Raw genomic sequence first — 21,842 nt, forward strand, 5'->3', positions numbered from 1 at the left:
CAATGTGCCAATTAGGTTAAGTATATTTATCTCCTCAATTATTATTTCTTTATGATGGAAATATTTAATATCCTTTCTTCTTGTTTTTTTGAAATATATAGACTAGTGGTTTGTAAAGTCATGCTCTGCTTAGTGGAACGCTAGGACTTATTTCTCCTATCTGTAACTTGCCACCTATTGACCAACCTTTCCCTTCTCTGTCTCCTGCCTACTTTCCCAGGCTTTGGTAACCATTATTTAAACATACCTTTAAACTTCCAAAGGCAAATGTTAGTTTGTATATTACAATGCTTTCAGAGCTGACTAAGATCAAAGATTTAAAATTTCTCATGTTTCAGACTTTAAAATTATGTTATAGACACATGATGATTGTGCTGCTTTCTTGTAACCAGGGTAAGAGAGAGAGAAAGAGAGAAAGAGAGAAAGAGAGAAAGAGAGAGAGAGAGAGAGAGAGAGAGAGAGACTGACTAGAGGATATAGTTAAAAAGTAGTTATTTAAAGGCCAATTTGTAGCAACTTAATATTCTTTCTAATTTCTCTAAGTACCAATAAACTGGGATTTGTCATTAAGTACTTTTTTTAAATTGTAAGATCATTGCAGTTGAACTTGGTGCAGTGGAAGACATTGGGAAAGATCAAAGTTATTGAGTACTTTATTACCACTCATGCCTTAGTATGCAGCAGGGCATTAATTAGTTGTACCCTGCCTACTGAACTTGGGACTTTAGGAAGACCTATTCTGGCACCCAGTGGCCAAATAGGTAAGTGACACCAAAATAAGGAATTTGTTTTTTTCCTTTCTCACCTACTCTTTTCTAAGGATGGTCCTTACAGAGTAATTTTATTATTGAGTTCCTATAAAAATAACATTAATGATAAATTCCATAAAAGGTTTCCTCAAAACTCAGTTCTGTATCTAGAAATAAATAAGGAATAATTGCCTATGAGCCCCAATCACAGTTTGATCATTGCCAGGACCCCTGTCAAGACTGGCTCCATAGCAGTAGGAACCTACATGTAACATGTCGTCCTCTGTTGTGGAAGTTTTCTTTTAAAGTGTAAGCAATGGTGATTTGTTTGTATTAAATTATTGTTAGATATCAAGTTAAATCACTGTTTTTCCCTAAGCAGGTTCCACAGTCTTGGGCTTGTCATAGTGTTCATGGGCATGAAAATGAATTCACTTTTCATTTTCTTAAAATTGTGATGTAATGAAGACACTTAAAGTCAATTAACTGGGAAGACAATGGGAAAGGTGGAAAGAATAAACTGTCCTGGAAGATTTGGCAGTGGGTGTGTGGGTTTAGGTGGGGAGCAGATCACTTTAAACCAAGCATCATTTTTATTTGAAAAGATAGTATTGTGGTCTGTTTTGAGCATGCCTAGTAATAAATGAGAAGATCTCCCCCACCTTTTCCATCTCCAATATTTGGGGGACAGGATAGTCTGATGTAGCCACTTCCTGTGGGCCCATATATCTCTGACACGGATCTGCAAAGGAGCATCCTGAAATATCTCATGGAAGGACCCGAAGTAGTTCCTAGCCCAGTCCCTTTGATGTTTAGTTTAGCTGAAGTACAGATAGAGCAAGTCAGGCTAGAATCTGCAGGGGGTTGACTTTTCCTTTAATGCTCTTACTTGGTAATAGGTGGTTCAGAATCTACCAAGATTGAAGGGTGTCCTTTTCCAGAAAAGGGTGCCGCTGAACAAAATGCTAAGCCTTGTATTTTACTGCTTTTACTCATCCTAACTCAAAACTTTGATCTACAGTAATTCTCAAAATAAGCTACAGAATTTATTTATTTATTGAAAAGTTCATTGCTGATGGACTTTCCTCAGCCAGAGAAAGCTGACAGACTTGGGCCAGGTTAGGGAAGGAGTCCAGAACATCTAAGAAGAAGCTGGAGTCTGCTGGCTAATAGCAATGAGTTCGCACAATGTATCCATATCCACAAGAAAATGATGGCTTTATTTTTGAGGCTATAACATTTCTCCCACTGATAGAACCTACCACTTCCATCTTCCCTGTTCCATGATGTCATGGGCAGTCCTGTGAAACCTGTTGCAGGAGGTAGAGCCATGAGTGGAAGCTGACAAACTGGCTGAGAGCAGAGACACTTGTGTTATGGTGCAGAAGTTGGTAAGACAGGGTTTCCTACTAAAGTCATTTATGTTAAGAATGGAAGCTGAAGCCGGCGCCGTGGCTCAATAGGCTAATCCTCCACCTTGCGGCGCCGGCACACCGTGTTCTAGTCCCGGTTGGGGCGCCGGATTCTGTCCCGGTTGCCCCTCTTCCAGGCCAGCTCTCTGCTATGGCCAGGGAGTGCAGTGGAGGATGGCCCAGGTGCTTGGGCCCTGCACCCCATGGGAGACCAGGAAAAGCACCTGGCTCCTGGCTCCTGCCAGGATCAGCGCGGTGCGCCGGCTGCAGCGGCGGCCATTGGAGGGTGAACCAACGGCAAAGGAAGACCTTTCTCTCTCTGTCTCTCTCTCTCACTGTCCACTCTGCCTGTCAAAAAAAAAAAAAAAAAAAAAAAAAAGAATGGAAGCTGACTTATGTGGGAAGGGCACATAAGAACAGGAAAATTGGTCTCCATAAACTGCAGCTGATGGAACAAGATGAATGAGAGGCATAGCCATACAATGAGTGACAGGAGTTGGAACATCAGGCAATGCTTGTTAGTTAATAAAGGTGAGGAGAAGCACACTCTGGAGAAGGTGAGAGAAAAATGTCATGAAATGGGCTAGCATGTCAGGGAGGCTGCCATGTGACTGCACAGTCACCCGAGTAGGACCTCTGAACAGCACACTCCAATTCAGCTGTTTTTCCAGTGTAAAGAATGCCTTGAGTCAAGAAGACAGTAGGTCACCAGTTGTTAGAGAATGGAAGATCTAATTGTGTGCCCCTGATTGCTAAGCCAAGCTGCAAATCAACTGCTTTTTCTTACATATAGTTTTACTTACCCTTAAACATTGCCAGCGTATGTTTCCAGCTTCATTCCTGTCTAGGTACTTGTCCTATATTTATGTGTCTCGCTCTACACCATTACCACTGGCCACTTTCAAACTGATATGTTTGAAATAGTATTTCTCCTTTATTGGAAGTACTAACCTGCTACTCAGCCCTTTCCCCGTTTTAAAAGCATTACTTGCTAACTTACTATGCTATAGCAGTGCAATTGATGATGTTGTTTGGATAGGACAAAGTATCAGGAATTTCATAAATGCGTCACTCCCAGGGAAAATAGTTTATTTCATGCATGTATTTCCTTGAACAAATATGCATTCAAAAGATATATTGTTGGCTTCTGGTTGGGAGACCACAAATTCTATTTTACCAGTTGTAATTCCACACATTTTACATACTAATGTTTAAAAAACGTGAACATATTATATTAAAATAGGTATATGAGTAAAATTTGTTTCCTTTTAAATATAAGCAAAAAGCTTGCTTCTGAAAATTACAGTTCCAGGACTCCTTAGAGAAATGGCTAGTTCTCAGGCTGAGGTAGGGAAGGTATGAGCTGATCCAGAGGCATGTTTGGCAACAGAGAGTAAGGAAGGAGGTCTGGCAAAAGAGCACAGGCGGGCAGGCATTTGGTCTTGAGGCTGAGAAGCCAGCATCCCCCATCAGAGTCCTTGCTTTGGCTCCTGACTCCAGCTTCCTGTCAGTGCAAACCCTGAGTGATGGCGCAAGTCACTGGTTTCCTGCCGCCTATATGGAAGATCCGGATTGAGTTCCCGGATTTGGCTTGGAATGGTTCTGGCCACTGTGGGCATGTGAGGGAGTGAACCGGAGGATGGGAGCTCTCTGTCTTTTTGTTATCTGTCTGTTCCCCTGCTTCCCAAATAAATTTTAAAAAATGAGCACAGGAGTCAGCCTGACAGAGCTTCTCATGGCCAAAATAAGTAATTTGAGCAACAAAATAATTAGTGATAGTATTATTGGATAATAACATTAAGAATAAAATAACCTTTCAAGAATCCATACTGACAAAAATAAGTGACTGAATAAATGCATATATTGTAGGGGAGGGGGAGAAGAAAGCACAAATCTTCCCTATGTATTTCCAAATAATATACTCACTGTGTATGTACCTTCTCTTTTGGGTAGTGGAGCTTAATTCTCTTTCCTTTGGGTATAGGTTGTGCTTAGTGACTCATTGCCAATGAATAGAATATGGAAAGGAGAAAATAGTAACTTTATAATGGAAAGGTCTGCTTATGCAACTGATCAAGTTTAAAATCATCATCAGTCATATTGAGGTATCCTGTACTACCTGAGTTTGATTATAAGGGCACTTCACCTTTATCATATTCTTTTCTAAAATCCATAACCCTCGTCTAATCATCAAGGAACATCAGATGATGTCTCAAATTGAGGGAGATTCTATAAAATACCTGACCAATATTCTTCAAGTGTCAAGGTCATAAAGAGACAAGGAAAGGGGCCAGCACTCTGGGATAGTTGGTTAAGCTGCTGCCTGCAACACTGGCATTTCATATGGGTGCCGGTTCATGTCCCAGATGCTCCATTCCTGATCCAGCTCTCTGATAATGTGCCCGGGAAGGCAGCAGAAGATGGCCCAAAGTAAACCAGCAGATGGAGTTTGAATTGGATCCATGTACAGAAAAAGGACATTACTGGGAAAATTAAAAAAGAACACAGCCTAGTTTAATTAATTGTAAATCTCAAATTATTCCAACATAAAAAGTTTTTTAAAAGGTTGCAAGTTCAAACTCTTATATATAAAAGTAAATCCTAAGATTTTTTCAGAAGTAATTGATTCATTTAAAAATAGCCAAGCACCAGGGCTGGCGCTGTGATATAAAGCCGCTGCCTGCAGTGCTGGCATCTCATATGGGCACCAGATAGAGTCCATGCTGCTCCACTTCTGACCCAGCTCTCTGCTGTGGCCTCGGAAAGCAGTAGAAGATGGCCCAAGTCCTTGGGGCCTTGTACCAATATGGGAGACCTGGAAGAAGCTCCTGGCTCCTGGCTTCAAATTGGTGCAGCTCTGGCCATTGCAGCCATCTGGGGAATGAACCAGTAGATGGAAGACCTCTCTCTCTCTCTCTCTCTCTCTGCCTCTCTGTAACTCTGCCTTTCCAATAAATAAATAAATCTTTTTTTAAAAAAATATGGGGAGCTTTTGTCACAGTTCTCAATTTGTATCGATGAGTTATAATCCTTGAAATAATAATAATCATGGTCCTGAAATCATTACAGTTTTATATTGGATTGCTTTTGCTGCTTTTATTATACCAAGCACCTATTCCTGCTTCTCTCTCTCTCTCTCCCTTTCTTTTCTTTCTCTCCCTCTCTTCTTTTGATTTTTCTGAGTCAAACTCCTGATGGTATAAACTGTAGGGCAAGACTGTGTGCTCCAGAGCTGAAGTGGGTTCAGGTTCCAGATCGGTCACTCACTAGCCATGGTGCCTTGGCAATTCTCTCTGTGCCTCAGTTTCTTCGTCTGTACCATGGAGATGGTGACAATGATAAATACCACTATTGCAGTGAGGAGGAGTAAAAACTTGTAAAATGCTTAGGGTAATGTCTGATATTTGTATAGTAGTAACTATGTAATTATGGGTTATTTTATTTTTAAAAATATCTTTATTTACTTTCATTGTATTTGAAAGGCAAAAGGACACACAGAGAGAAGCACACAGATAGAAAGATCTTCTATCCATTATGTCCACTAGGTCATTCCCCAAATGCCTGCAATTTCCAAGGCTGGGCCAGGCTGAAGCCAGGAACTTGGAACTCTTTCTAGGTCTCCCACGTGGGTGGCAGGAACCCAACTATGTGAGCCATCATCTGCTGCCTCTCAGGGTGCACATTAGCAGGAAGTTGCGCCCAGAAGTGGAACCAGGACTTGAATCCAGGCACTCGATATGGGATATGGTATCCCAACTTGCCAAAAGCCTACCCCCAAGTATGAGCTACTCATATAGGGAATGTGAAGAAATGAATAGATACTACTTCATTTGCCAAGCACTAGTTTTCAAAATCATTATCAAGTTCCCAGAAAAAAATAGAATATTGTATTAGGAATTATTTAGCTTTGAAGAATTCTTTTCAGAAGATTTTTTTTTCAGTTCTTTCAATACATGGTATTGAGAATATGTTGTGAATATATTGACCCTTGTCTTAGGGGAGCCTACATTAAGACCAGTTGAAATATTCTTCAGGCTGACAAGTGAGAGTGTGTGGCAGGTTCAAAGCCCTTGATAACTTAGGAGTTACTGATAGTAAGTGCATGCTAACTGCTAACTGTATCTGCTAACTGTTGTGATAGATACCATCATATTTGTCTCAATTATTGTTCTTGTCAATGATTTGAAATACTCTTTTGAGGGAGCTTGAGCTCATTCAAGTTAAATATTTCTACATATGGGAGATACATCGTTAACTATATGTTATATATGGTACATAATGTACCATTATTTATATATGCACAATTATATATGATACATATGTTTTTAATCCCAATTGGAGTTTTAATAGTATCTTGGAAATGCTGACCATTGTAATTCATTTAAAAATGATTTTATGCCAAAAACAAAACAAGAACATCCCCAAAACTTGAAATTACCTTTCTTTGATTTCTTTTCTGTGTTTCTGTTTTTTCTAGAAAATATTCCTGAGAAAGATCTTCATGGAAGACTTTATATCAACCGTGTTTTTCATATCAGTGCTGAGAGAATGTTTGAATTGCTCTTCACCAGTTCACGCTTTATGCAGAGATTTACCAATTCCAGAAATATAATAGGTTGGTCCTTGTGTCTTACATAATGATACATTTGGGAGAATTTTCTGATTCTTAGAGGGTTGAGCTTATATAAACTGATTTGTTATGAGGAAAAATTTGACATGTTTTGATTTCTTTTGATGACATATAAACTGATATTTAAATGTCTGGTTGAATTCACATGTTAACAGTTTAATTATTTAATTAGGCAGAGCTATCTTCAATTAAGTTCTGATCCTTTGAGAACTAAAACTACACCTATTTACATTATTTATTAATATAACAGTTCAGTTAGATTGAATTTTAGTGTCTCATTGTAGAACAATTAGATGCTGGTATAGTATATGCTGGAACAATCACTTTGCCAAATGGTATGACAGTATCTTCCAAAGCTATGAATTCGCTGTGCTCCAGTAATTTCACTCCTATCAGGGCTCCAAATTCAAAACAGTCCAAATATCCATCAATAATAGAATGGATAAACAAATTGTGTATGTTCCCACAAAAGAATGGTATGGCAACTAAAAAATAAACTACTGCTACTTATAATAATATGAGCAAATCTCACAGGCACAATGTTAAGCAAAAGAATCCAGATACAAATGGAGGATGGCCCAAGTGTTTAGACCCCTGCCACCCATGTGGGAGACTAGGAGGAAGCAACTGGTTCCTGCCTTCGGACCGGGCCAGCTCCGACCATTGCCGCCATTTGGGGAGTGAACATATGGATAGAGGACCTCTCTCTGACTCTCTCTCTATAACTCTGCTTTCAGGGAAAAAAATCTTAACAAAAGAATACATACTATATAATTTTTTAAAATATTTATTTATTTATTTACAAAGCAGAGTGTCAGGGAGAAACAGAGATTTTTCCATCTGTTAGTTCCCCAAATATCCACAGTGCCTGAGGCTGTTGAAGCCAGGGGCCAGGACAAACTCCATCTGGGTCTCCCATGTGGGTGGCAGGGAATCAAGCACTTTGGCCATATTCAGCTGCTTTCCCAGGTGCATTAGCAGGGAGCTGGATTGGAAGTAGAGCAGCTGGGACTTGAACCATGGCTCCTATATGGGATGCCAGTGTTGCAAGTGGTGGCCTAACCCACTGTGCCACAATGCTGGCCCCTATAATTTCTTTTTATAAAGTTAAAACAGGCAATTTATGAGAATAAAGTCAATATAATAGTAGTTACTTACCATTGTGGAGAGTTAGGTGGGTAAAGTCTAGGAGGAAGCTTTTGGGGTGGGGGTGGTCTGTCTTGATCTAAGTGTGATCAAATGTGTGTTTCCCTTGTGAAAATTGTGGACCTTGGGGCTGGCATTGTGGCTCCAGCATCCCATATGAGCACTAGTTTAAGTCCTAGCTGCTCTGCCTCTAATCCAGCTACCTGCTAATGTGCCTGGGAAAGCAGCAGAAGTGCTTAGACCCCTGCCACCCACATGGAAACCTGATGGAGCTCCAGGCTCCTGGCATCTTCAGCCTTGCCCAGCCCTGGTCATTGTGGCCATTTTGGGAATGACCCAGTAGATGGAAGATTCTCTCTCTCTCTCTCTCTCTTTCTCTCTCTGTCTATAACTCTGCCTTTCAAATAAATAAATAAATTTTTAAAAAATGGTGTTATATGCTCAAGATTACAGTATCTGTGATATGATTCAAAGAAAGTATAAAAGAAGGTTGCATTTAGGAAATTACTTAAATTCATAAAAGAATTTCATTGATAATGTATTAAAAGTTCTCTCTTGGTAAACATCTTAAATAAGCTTCTGGTTAGTTTGAAACTGAATCTGTCCTCAGTGTTGCCAGATAGTTTATTGATTCGGGGAGCAATGGTTTAGCTTACTCTATGAAATTAGAACAGAGCAGTGGCAGATTCATGTAAGGTGAGTCAGTTGACATAGTCAAAGAAAAAGTGCTTCTGCAGTCAATTAAATACAGTTTATCATCAGGGGGTTTTAATAAACACTTGATATTATTATTTATTTGAAACTTTTGTATAAATGTAATTATGGATGATAAAATTGATGTGGATTCTAGATGCAAAAATCATGTTTTCCTATTATCTATAATAGAGTAACAAAGAGATTTCTAACTGATAGCTATTGAGTCTTGTGATTATATTGAGTTGCATGATTTTAAAAAATCATTTATTTCTCTTTTGCTCTATTTAACTTGTTATTATCTTATCTGAATTTATTTTATATTTTCTTATTTTCCTTTTCTACCTGGAGAACTGTTGGGTATATAATTTCCTTTCTTTCTTTTTTTTGAATTTTAAATGTATTTGCTAGGCAGAGAAACAGAGACAGAGACAGACAGAGATCTCTCATCTAATGGTCCACTCCCCAAATGCCAGCAACAGCTGAGGCTGGGCCAGGCCAGCGCTGGGAGCTGGACAGTCAATCCAGTCTTCCATGTGGGTGGCAGAGACCCAACAACTTGGGGCATCGCCTGTTGCTTCCCAAGGTGCACACTGAAAGGAAGCTGAAACGAAGCAGAGCTGGGACTCAAACCCAGGCACCCTGCTGTGGGATGTGGGTGTCCAAGGCCCATGAAGAACATCTTACTCTGTGCTGGTACTCAATGAAATTTGTCTTTTGAAACACAACTATGGCCGGCGCCGTGGCTCACTAGGCTAATCCTCCATCTGCGGCGCCGACACACCGGGTTCTAGTCCCGGTCAGGGCGCCGGATTCTGTCCTGGTTGCCCCTCTTCCAGGCCAGCTCTCTGCTGTGGCCAGGGAGTGCAGTGGAGGATGGCCCAAGTGCTTGGGCCCTGCACCCCATGGGAGACCAGGAGAAGCACCTGGCTCCTGGCTTCGGATCAGCGTGATGCGCCGGCCGCTGCACGCTGGCCATAGTGCGCTGGCCGCGGTGGCCATTGGAGGGTGAACCAATGGCAAAAGGAAGACCTTTCTCTCTGTTTCTCTCTCTCTCACTGTCCACTCTGCCTGTCAAAAATAACAACAACAAAAAAAAGAAACACAACTACACTTGTCGTCTGCTATCACATCAAGCTTCAATATGGGTGACTATATTTGCTGTTATAAATGACTTTTGGAAGCGAAGGATTCTGGTTACTTTCAAATCTAAATGGGCTCCTTGCTAGTTATACCTATAATTAGTAAGAAGCTTTGCCCTCCAAAAGAATCTTGTTATGATTTCAAATCACAGTGTTATCCTCTGAACTTATTACCTGGTAATCAAAGTTATATTTTTAGAGGATGAGTTTCAGGGGCTTCTTTTAAAAAATATTAAGAACTTTGTTTTAAATGTTTTTGTTTGAACAGTTATGTTTGGATTTAATTCCAGGATTGAAATGACTACTACTGGGTCTAATTTTTTTTTCTTCATTAGGTAAATTTAAATCAATATTCTCTTTAATCTTTTGTTTATAACTGTATGACACTACTTGTAATTGAAAGGTCAGTTTTGGCTGGCTCCACTGCTCACTAGGCTAATCCTCCACCTGCAGGCCAGCACCCCGGGTTCTAGTCCTGGTCAGGGCGCCAGGTACTAGTCCCGGTTGCTCCTCTTCCAGGCCAGCTCTCTGCTGTGGCCCGGGAAGGCAGTGGAGGATGCCCAAGTGCTCGGGCCCTGCACCCGCATGGGAGACCAGGAGGAAGCACCTGGCTCCTGGCTTCGGATTGGCGTGCTGCGCCGGCTGTGGCGGCCATTAGGGGAGTGAACCAATGAAAGGAAGACTTTTGTCTCTCACTGTCTATAACTGTCTCTCTCTCACTGTCTAACTCTGCCTGTCAAAAAAATAAAAAAAAAAAAAAAAGAAAGGTCAGTTTTAAGTCTTTCTGCTCAACTTTTTCATTTGGAAAAAAGCAAACTTTCAGAAAAGTTGCATGAATAGTTTAACAATATTCATACCTTTTCCTAGATTCACTGATTTTTAAATTATGGTAAAATATACATAACACAACTTACCATTTGTAAATGTACGGTTTTGTAACATTAAATAAATTCATATTTTATGCAATCATCATCACCATGCATCTCCATACCTTGTTCATCTTCCTAAGCTGAAAGTCTGTATATCTTAAGCAATAGGTTGCTATTTTCCCCTCCCCCCAATTTCTGATGACTGCCATTTTATTTTCTGTTTGTATAAATTTGAGGTATCCTGGATATCTCATGTATGAGGAATCTTAAATATTGGTCCTATTGTGACTGGCTTATTATAGTTAGTATAATGCATTCAAGGTTCATCCATGTTGTAGCATGTGTCAGAATTTCATTTAGGCTGACTAATATTCCATTGTACGCAGATACCATGTTTCGTTTATCCAATTTGTCTGTTAATGATGTTTTAGGGTATTTGCATCATTTAGATATTGTAACAAATGCTTCTCTGAACATTAATGTACAATATCTGTTTGAATCTTTGCTTTTTTTTAAGTTTTATTTATTTGAAAGGCAAAGTTATAGAGAGACAAAGGCAGAGAGAGAGAAAAAAAGAGAGAAAGGTTTTCCATTTGCTGGTTCACTCTCCAAATGGCAGCAACGGCAGAGCTGAACCGATCTGAAGCCAGGAGCTTCTTACGGGTCTCCTACGCGGATACAGGGACCCGAGGACTTGGGCTGTCTTCTTCTGCTTTCCCAGGCCACAGCAAAGAGCTGGATCAGAAGTGGAGCAGCTGGGACTCTAACCGGTGCCCATATGGGATACCGGAACTGCAGGCAGTGGCTTTACCCGCTACCCCACAGTGCCAGCCCCTGAATCCTTGTTTCAGTTCTTAGGAGTGAATACCTAAAAGTGGAATTGCTACATTAAGTGACCATTCTATGCTTATTTTTTGAAGAGAGGGCCATACTGCTTTCCATTGTGACTGCACCGCTTTACATTCCCTTCAACAATGCAAAAATTTTTCAATGTCTCCACACCCTTGGCAACACTTATATTCTGTTTTTTTTTTTTTAATAACGGTTAACTCAATGGATTTGAAGATTTGCCAATTTAAAAACTTATTACATTGAAGTGTTTTTAAAGTATCAGTTTTACAAGTCCTTCTATTTATTATTTTAGCTAAATATATCAAAATGGCTCACATGTCCTTTTGTGTACTACTGCCATTTTTTTTTCATGCCAGATGTTTTATATTATGATGAGCTTTACTGAGGTATTAGAAGACTGACTATTCCAAGATGATGTTCTAGTACATAATATTCAGTAGGCCTTGTTGGTGACATTGCTGAAAATACAAAATGGAGAAATACTTTTCTCTTGTTGTTGAGCATTATATTTTTAACAGCAAAATCCAATGATATGTTTAAATTCTGTTTAACAGTCTATTATTAGTATCATTTTCCTGAAACAGACTGATTTTGACCAAAGTAATCTTCAGGAAAATATTTTAATAATATATGGAAACATATTTAAAATTAATTGTATGTCTTCTTTCATGTTCACCTAAGTAAATCGTTTTTACAGCACATCCTAGGTTTGTGATGGTACCTTTTAAACTTAGTTGTAAGGTTTTGCCAGATACTCAACAGGCAGCTTCAGCATCCCTCATTAAATTCCTAGGCTTAGTTTTATAAAAGAAGTTGAGTAAAATTGGTTATATCATAAAGCCTTGCTGTATTCCTTTGACAATGGATAATGGGGTAGGTGAAGGCTTTTATGCTTTAGGATGTTGATGAATAGAAACCAAACATACTGAGAAATTGCCTAAATCCATTTGTGCTCTCCTTCAGTTATTTCTTCAGGTCTTTGAATAGAGTTTATAATGCTCTTATCTCTACTTCCCTAGTTTTGGGGCGGCATGAAATGACCTTCACTGTATAGTGCTGTGTTCTATAGCTATAATCACTGTTCGAAGGGTGTTTTCACTCACTGTGTTTTCCCTAAGTAATAAAAGGATTTCTGCTAATATCTTGCCTTAAATAGAAAGGATTCTATATCCTTCTTAATATAAAAGATTATATAATAGCTTATATTCCATTGCCCTACCTTGATTAAAGATTTTAGCAGGCAAGCCACTAATTAGATGATTTCTCTACAAGTTGGTACCAGGGTCATATTGTTGGATAAAGACAAATATCCTTCAAAGTTTTTTTCTTAAAGATTTATTTATTTTACTTGAAAGAGTTACACAGAGAGAAAAGGAGAGGCAGAGAGAGAGGGGGGTCTTCCATCCGCTGGTTCACTTCCAAACTGGCCGCAATGGCTGGAGCTGCGCCGATCCAAAGCCAGGAGCCAGGATCTTCTTCTGGGTCTCCCACATGGCTGCAGAGGCCCAAGGGCCTGGGCCATCTTCCACTGCTTTCCCAGGCCACAGCAGAGAGCTGCATAGGAAGTGGAGCAGCTGGGACTTGAACCAGCGCCCACATGGATGCTGACACTGCAGGTGGCGGTCCTACTAGCTACGCCACAGCGCTAGCCCCTCCTTCAAAGTTTTCCACTCAGTGGTGGGAATGTTGAAGTGTTCTGTCTCAGATGAGGCCAGGACCACTGTTTCTCTTCATAGGTATTAGGATCTTTAAAAAAAGAAGCCTATAGATGAACCAACTTTTAATTTTATATTCAAAAAAAGAAAAAGTGTATAAATAGAAAATAATTTAGAAATAAATGGATCAGAGATGGATAACATGTCACATATGAGAAAGTTCATGGAAATGAATATTATGAAAAAACTATGTGTGGTTTCCTATATTTTTTGTACCCAGACAAATCCTTATCTTCTAATTCCAATTTTTCACAAATGAAGAACCATTGTATAAGGAGAGTAACTAATGTTTAAACTCTCTTTTAATGTTAAACTTACCAAACACAGTTATAAGGAGTTTAGGACTAGTCAGAAATAAAAGTCTGGGGAGGTGGCAGTGGATTAAGTTGCTGCTTGGCTAGCCTGCATCCCATATCTGAGTGCCTAGGGAGTCCCACCTCTGTGTCTTCTTATTTTTTTTAAAGATTTATTTATTTTGAAAGGCAGAGCTACAGAGAGACAGAGAGAGGCAAAGAGAGAGAGAGAGGTCTTCCATCCATTGGTTCATTCCCCAGATGACTACAATGGCCAGAGCTATGCTGATCTGAAGCCAGGAGCCAGGAGCCTCTTCTAGGTCTTCTGCATGGGTGCAGGGGCCCAAGGACCTGGGCCATCCTATACTGCTTTCCTAGGCCATAGCAGAGAGTTGAATCAGAAGTGGAGCAGCCAAGACTTGAACTGGCACCCACATGAGGTGCCGGCACTGCAGGTGGTGGCTTCGCCCGCTATGCCACAGCACTGGCCCCATTACCTCTGCTTCTAATCCAGCTTCCTGCTGATGCATCTGGAGACAGCAGATGATGGCCCTAGTACATGGGTTCCTGCCACCCATGGGGGATGCCTGGATGGAGTTCCTGGCACTTGGCTTTGGCTTGGCTCGTATCTGGTACACCAGCAGATGGGAAATCTATGTGTTACTCTGTCAAAAACAAAGTAGTTCTAAAGATACATCTTTGAATCCATTTGAAGTCAGAACCTTCAAATTTCTAGAACTAACTAGTTTCTGTTTGCTGTGATTAGATGTAGTATCTACTCCTTGGACAGTAGAGCCTGGAGGTGACCAACTGAGAACCATGACCTATACTATTGTCCTTAATAATCCTCTTACTGGAAAATGCACTGCTGCCACTGAAAAGCAGGTAAGTCTGTCTGCTCTTCTGATATTCTGAAACAATCCTTCATGTGGGGAGAGAAGATGCCTGTCATAGTCACCAATTTACAACCAGGTTCAACAAATAAGTGGCAGGATAACAAAAGGAGCAGAAGTGGTTGTGTCTTAAGAGACTTAAGAGGCATTATAAACCATACCAATTCAATTTTAATACAAACACAGCACCAGTTTAAAAGATATTTATGAGATTTAAAAAATTGTTAATTTCTCATGTACAATAATGGTCTTTTAGCTATATTTTAAGGAAAATAAAAATTTTTAAAGAAATGTAGTTAAGAATTTATAAACATTTATCAAAGTATTTATGCGTAAAATTGCAGTAATATCTGGGTTTCCTTTAAAAGTAACGTAGCCACACAGATGATAGTGGTGGAGTGTGGAAGGTGGGGCTGGGGTACAGATGAAACAGGATTGGGCCTGAGTTAATGTTGGAGTTGGCTGATGAGGTCATGAGAGTTCATTATACTTCATAATACCCTTTTGTGTATTCAGTTTTTCATAATAAAATTTTTTAAAAAGAGAAACATTATAAAACTATGATTTACAGAATCATGTCACAGGTTAGAACCAAAGAACTAGGTGGCTGCTGTGACACATGGGGAAGGGACTGAGTTTTCAAAATTAAATGTAAGCTATGTAATGCGGCTCCTCTTTGCAGTGTAGCTGTTCTGCAAATGACATCTGAACCAGTTGTGCTCTTATAGATTTGTGCATCAGTGTTTTTTTAATTTCTTTTTTTAAACCTTTATTTAATAAATATCAATTTCCAAAGTACAGCTTTTGGATTACAGTGGTTTATTCCCCCCATAACCTCTCTCCCACCTGCAACCCTCCCATCTCCCGCTCCCTCTCCCATCCCATTCACATTAAGATTCATTTTCAAATATCTTTATATTCAGAAGATCAATTGAGTATATATTAATAAAGATTTCAACAGTTTGCACCCACACAGAAACACAAAGTGTAAAGACTGTTTGAGTACTAGTTATACCGTTAATTCACATAGTACAACACATTAAGGACAGAGATCCTACATGGGGAGTAAGTGCACAGTGACTCCTGTTGTTGACTTAACAATTGACACTCTTGTTTATGGCGTCAGTAATCACCTGATGCTCTTGTCATGAGTTGCCAAGGCTATAAAATCCTTTTGAGTTCACCAACTCTGATCTTATTTAAACAAGGTCATAGTCAAAGTGGAAGTTCTTTCCTCCCCTCAGAGAAAGGTACCTCCATCTTTGATGGCCTGTTTTTTCTACTGGGATCTCACTCACAGAGATTTTTCATTTAGGTTATTTTTGTTTTGTTTTGTTTTTGCCAGAGTGTCTTGGCTTTCCATGCCTGAAATGCTCTCATGGGCTTTTTAGCCAGATCCAAATGCCTTAAGGGCTGATTCTGAGGCCAGAGTGCTATTTAGGACATCTGCCATTCTATGAGTCCACTGTGTATCCCGCTTCGCATGTTGGATCATTCTCTCCTTTTTATTTCTATCAGTTAGTATTAGCAGACACTAGTCTTGTTTATGTGATCCCTTTGACTCTTAATCCTATCATTATGATCAATTATGAACTGAAATTGATCACTTGGACTAGTGAGACGGCATTGGTACATGCCACCTTGATGGGATTGAATTGGAATCCCCTGGCACATTTATAACTGCCATTTGGGGCAAGTCCGATTGAGCATATCCCAAATTGTACATCTCCTCCCTCTCTTATTCCCACTCTTATATTTAACAGGGATAACTTTTCAGTTAAATTTAAATGACTAAGAATAATTATGTGTTAATTAAAGAGTTCAACCAACAGTATTAAGTAGAACAAAAAAAAATACAAAAAAGGGCTAAAGTATTAAGTTGTTCAACAACAGTCAGGACAAGGGCTGATCAAGTCATTGTTTCTCATAGTGTCCATTTCACTTCAACAGGTTTCCTTTTTGATGCTTGGTTAGTTGTCACCAATCAGGGAGAACATATGATATTTGTCCCTTTGGGACTGGCTTAATTCACTCAGCAAAATGTTTTCCAGATTCCTCCATTTTGTTGCAAATGACCAGATTTTTTTTTTTTTACTGCTGTATAGTATTCTATAGAGTACATGTCCCATAATTTCTTTATCCAGCCTACTGTTGATGGGCATTTAGGTTGATTCCAGGTCTTAGCTATTGTGAATTGAGCTGCAGTAAACATGGAGGTGCAGACAGCTCTTTTATTTGCCAATTTAATTTCCTTTGGGTAAATTCCAAGGAGTGGGATGGCTGGGTTGTATGGTAGGGTTATATTCAGGTTTCTGAGTAATCTCCAAACTGACTTCCATAGTGGCTTTACCAGTTTGCATTCCCACCAACTGTGGGTTAGGGTCTCTTTTTTCTCACATCCTCTCCAGCATCTGTTGTTGGTAGATTTCTGTATGTGAGCCATTCTAACCGGGATGAGGTGAAATCCTCCTTGTGGTTTTGATTTGCATTTCCCTGATTGCTAGTGACCCTGAACATTTTTTCATGTGTCTGTTGGCAGTTTGAATTTCCTCTTTTGAAAAATGTCTATTGAGGTCCTTGGCCCATCTCTTAAGTGGGTTGTTTGTTTTGTTGTTGTGGAGTTTCTTGATCTCTTTGTAGTTTCTGTTTATTAATCCTTTATCAGTTGCATAATTTGCAAAATTTTTTCCCATTCTGTTGGTTGCCTCTTCACCTTCCTGTTTCTTTTACAGTACAGAAACTTCTCAATTTGATGTAATCCCAATTGTTAATTTTGGCTTTGACTGCCTGTGCCTCTGGGGTCTTTTCCAAGAAGTCTTTGCTTGTGCCTAAATCTTGCAGGGTTTCTCCAATGTTCTCTAATAATTTGATGGTGTTGGGTCATAGATTTAGATCTTTAATCCATGTTGAGTGGATTTTTGTGTAAGGTGAAAAGTAGGGGTCTTGCTTCATGCTTCTGCACGTGGAAATCCATTTTTCTCAGCACAATTTGTTGAATAGACTGTCCTTGCTCCAGGAATTTGTTTTAGATCCTTGATCAAATATAAGTTGGCTGTAGATGTTTGGATTGATTTCTGGTGTTTCTATTCTGTTCCATTGGTCTATCCATCTGTTTCTGTACCAGTACCATGCTGTTTTGATTACAACTGCCCTGTAGTATGTCCTGAAATGTGGTATTGTGATGCCTCCGGCTTTGTTTTTCTTGTACAAGATGTGCATCAATGTTAAAGAGAAGTTGTTTCTTTACTTTTTTTCATGCTAAAAATTGTTTATTTATTGTATTTGAGCAAGAGAGAGAGAGAGAGAGATTCATTTGCTGGTTTATTCCCCAAATGCCTGCAACCTTTAGGGCTGGATCAGCCCAAAACTCAATCTGGGTTTTCCATGTGGGTGGCAGGGGACCCAAGTTCTCAATCGGCCTCCAAAGTTGTGCATTAGCAGGAAGCTGGAAGTGGGAGCTGAGGAGCGGAGCCCGCACTTGAACCCCAGCACTTAGATATGGTTGACTCTGTTAAATGTCCACCCTCTCCTTAGCTTTCAAAAACTTCAAAAGATGGTCAAAAACATTTGAGGAAAGTTTGGCTTTTTATAGTCTTTGATAACCTCGGAAACTTCTTTTTCTTCCTGAGAGGATGAGTAGAAAAGGTGTGGCTAAAATGAAACAGTTTTGGCTGATAACCACTTTAAATCCTGTGACTGGAAACTGGTATTTTGTTTTACTGGCCTCCTCCTGCACTTTCTTGGTGATACTTGGTCTTGTTAAATTTTAATGAATTTGGGAGTGAGGGCCCTTGTTTTGTTCAGCTAATTTTTTAATTCTTCCCCTAACAAAGACATTTACAACTCTTTATAAATTAATAAACACACAAGAGATTAAATGATTCCTTTCCCTTCCTCATGCCTAAAAGAAGAAAAAATACTGTACAGTGAAATGAAAGATAGGCAATAAATACTGTCTGTTAATTACCTTCTTCTCAACTTGCAGATAGCACAACCAACATGGAGGCTCTTCTAGCTTTGTACATGCACTTCTCATGTCTTGTAGTGTCTGAGAAGGAATCGTAGCATATACGTGCTCATTGCCAAGAAACTTCAAATATTAAACATGCACTTGCAACATTTTTTTATTTTTTTATTGGCAGACATTGTATAAAGAAAGTCGAGAAGCACAATTTTATATGGTAGATGCAGAAGTCCTGACACATGATGTTCCCTACCACGATTATTTCTATACCCTGAACAGATACTGTATCATTCGCGCTTCAAAACAGAGATGCAGGCTAAGGTGAGCTATTGTAAACCAGTGTGTTCATCAGGATAAGTTAGGTTATGCTCTGGTAACGTTAATCCTGAATTCTTTGCTTTATGTAACAAAATTTTATTTCTTACTCAGATTACATGTCCAGCAGTGGTCAGCAGAGCGGTTGGGCTCCTCTCTCAAGGCTCTAGTTGATGAAACCTTTGATATATTGGGGAAACACAGTCCAGAAAAAGTGTCATTTCAGTTGCTATAGGAAGGAAGAGCGTAAGAATTGGCCAGAACTAGTCACATGACCCTGTTTAATGGCAAGGGTCCTGGGAATTCTTAGGGAGCCATAGTGAGCAGTAACTGCACTGCAATGAGAAATGAGAAATGATGGATTGGAGAGCAATGGTGCATCACATGCTTGGCCTGGTCTCAGTTAATGTAGTTACTGTCAACTAACATATGACCACTAGAGATTCTTATATATAGGCACTTAGAAAATTTAGTATTTATTTTGAGACTTTATTGCTATTTAGGTAAGGAAATTCATGGCTAGAGAAAGGAAAGGAATATTATGGAAGTTATTTAGAAGGAAAAATTGCGTAAATTATTAGCAGTAATTTTTTAAAAAAGTCATTATTAATGAACACATTTTCTTTTATAATTTTAATGCCTTTGAATTCTTTTTGGCTTTCCACTGAATATAATCTTATATTTACTTACAATATTAATATAACTAAATCTTAAATATTATTTTTCATTCTTATTAGAGTTTCCACAGATTTGAAATACAGAAAGCAACCATGGGGCCTTGTCAAATCTCTAATTGAGAAGAATTCCTGGAGTTCATTAGAGCACTATTTCAAACAGCTTGGTTTGTGATTTTTAAATTTATTTTTGTAAACTTAACATTTATTAATAAAAATAGAGGTTGAGGAGTCATTTAGATTCATAGCAGGAACTACGAATAGGTGAATGATGTTACAAGGACTCTACTCAAGTAATTCCATCTCCCACATGTCCTACCACTCGGGGAGTTCCAAAACTTCATGAGCCTAACAGAAACCACAAGTATAATGCTTATTATATGCCAGACTTCCAGTTATATGTCCTTTATGAATATTAACTTATTCCATACTCAGAACAACCCTGGGAGGTAGGTATGCTTATTTTCTGTTTTACTAAAGAAGAAATTGAAACCTGGTGGTTAAGTAATCTATCCACACAGCTAAGAGCTGTCTCTTCTCCCTTCTGCAAGGAGGCAATGAAGCTGACTGCAAGGACTGCATAACCCAACCACATGGAATAAACACTGTGTTCTCTAACATTTGAAGAGTCCTCAAGCCCATATCTCCCTAATTGGGAGTCAGCTCTCCCAGCCTTATACAGGGCTATCTAGCAATGGTATTAAGTACACAAATGGTGTTGGTGGAGGAGGGTACTGGCAATGAAACAGTTACTCTGTTTGTATATTTCTTAACATATACCTAAGTATATATATTAATTAATTTTAGTTGGAAGGAGAGCTGGTGGTCACTCAGCTCAGGATAATTTAAGGCTTTATCATCTAGTTTGTTGATTATTTATTTTCCTTGTCTTTCTCCTTTTAGCTATTTCATTATTAAATTCCTCATCAGGAGCAGAAAAAAATGAAACTCAAAAATTTGTTTGGTTACTGGATAATGAGCTTCTAATAAAAAATATGGTGCAAGAAAAGGTTGAAACAACTGATAATAATGAGGTTGTTAGATTATTCACAGATTTTCTTTACTAATGCTTCCCTTCCTAAAAACCCTCATTGAAAATTAGAACTATCATATGTTCCTCCATCCTTTGAGGGTCACAAATACCATAACCTATCTTGGAAACCTTTCTAATGATCTAGTATAAATGGGAAGTCTGTTGTTTCCATAACTGAAACCATTACATTAATATTTAACATAGCACATGGCAAATTTGCTCTCATGATCCCATCATTTATTAATACACATTCTTACTAGAATAATGAAACCTCGTTATGGGGTCATTGTGTTCTCTAAAGCTTTTCATTACAAGTGAAGTTTGAATCTAAGCCATAAGAACCTAAGAAATGGTCAAAGAAATTACGAAAGCTTAAACAAACAACCTACCACCAAAATCCTTGTATCTTATAGATGAGATAGTTGCACCACTATTTCAAGATTCCTTTTTTCCCCCTTCTTAGAATCAGATTTGTTAATGGAAGAATCTATGTTGAATCAGTCCATTGAAGACCCAGGAAAACTTAGTGGCCTTCGAAGGAGAAGGAGGACATTCAACCGGACAGCTGAAGCACTTCCTAAACTTTCTTCCCAACGTTCCGCTGGAGATGTGGGCTTCGACGCCAAAGGGGATCTCACAGGTGAACCAAGCGGAGAGCAGCTGTTTAGTCACATGAAGCAGAATGTGCTTCTTCAGTATAAGACGCATCAGGAGGTCTCCCATTTTCCCCTCCTTTCTTGATGTTTTTCACACTCTGTGTCCCTTAAAGACAACCAGTGAAGAAGTATAAAGGAGAGGTTGCAAAATGGCAGGCACATAGCCCAGTAGAAGTATTTTACTTGGCCCACATGGCTGACTTAAAATGTGAAATTTTTATATAAAAACTCAGCTCTGACAGCCCTGGCCCCAAATCTCTTCCTAGCAGCCGATGGCTGGAGCTCTGTAGTCACAGCCCTGTTAAGACTGTGTGTTCTCCTGCTCACCACAGCCCTCACCACAGTCACTACCCTCCATGATTCTGGGTGGCTTCACTCATTGATTTCATGCCCAGCATTTACAGACTTCTGACTTATGCCTTTCACTGCTCTAAGTCCTTACATACTGTCAGGGCCAGTATGTCCTTACATACTGCAAGACAGATTTTGACTTTTCTAATCCTTACTCTCAGGTTTGAAGACATCTGGTTTCCACCGTTATTCCCTCCTGCTCATGGCTATATAAAGCTGCCATACATTTTCCTCCTGCTACATTAGTAAATCTTCTTGTAAGACTCATGACTGTGTTTATCCACTACTTATGATGAATGACTCCTTAATTTTGGAGTTAAAAAGATTGGGCAATGGTGGTGAGGATGATGTTTTTCAAAGGAGGGAAGCACTGTACATGAACCCAGATCAAATATTATTTTCAGAGAGAGTGGTTAGTAAGGTATCATGCTTGGTGTATTGAATTACTTATTTAA

General features: G+C 39.2%; 1 protein-coding gene across 9 annotated transcripts in view; it reads left to right on the forward strand.

The window, feature by feature from the left end:
• The window catches only part of GRAMD1C (GRAM domain containing 1C), a 132,261-nt gene that overhangs the window by 100,183 nt on the left and 10,236 nt on the right, over nucleotides 1-21,842 (forward strand). For 8 of the 9 annotated variants that reach the window (XM_089331673.1, XM_002716687.6, XM_089331672.1 and 5 more), the window contains 5 exons: nucleotides 6,639-6,776; nucleotides 14,268-14,386; nucleotides 18,537-18,679; nucleotides 19,411-19,514; nucleotides 20,844-21,020. In XM_089331673.1, the coding sequence (XP_089187799.1) occupies nucleotides 6,639-6,776; nucleotides 14,268-14,386; nucleotides 18,537-18,679; nucleotides 19,411-19,514; nucleotides 20,844-21,020 (681 nt within the window). The remainder of the gene's footprint in view (nucleotides 1-6,638; nucleotides 6,777-14,267; nucleotides 14,387-18,536; nucleotides 18,680-19,410; nucleotides 19,515-20,843; nucleotides 21,021-21,842) is intronic. The other variant, XR_016233097.1, reaches the window with a different exon arrangement.

Source organism: Oryctolagus cuniculus, chromosome 4 (genome assembly GCF_051225735.1).
Source record: "Oryctolagus cuniculus isolate XC-2025 breed Fujian yellow rabbit chromosome 4, ASM5122573v1, whole genome shotgun sequence".
In the NCBI taxonomy this organism is placed as follows: domain Eukaryota; kingdom Metazoa; phylum Chordata; class Mammalia; order Lagomorpha; family Leporidae; genus Oryctolagus; species Oryctolagus cuniculus.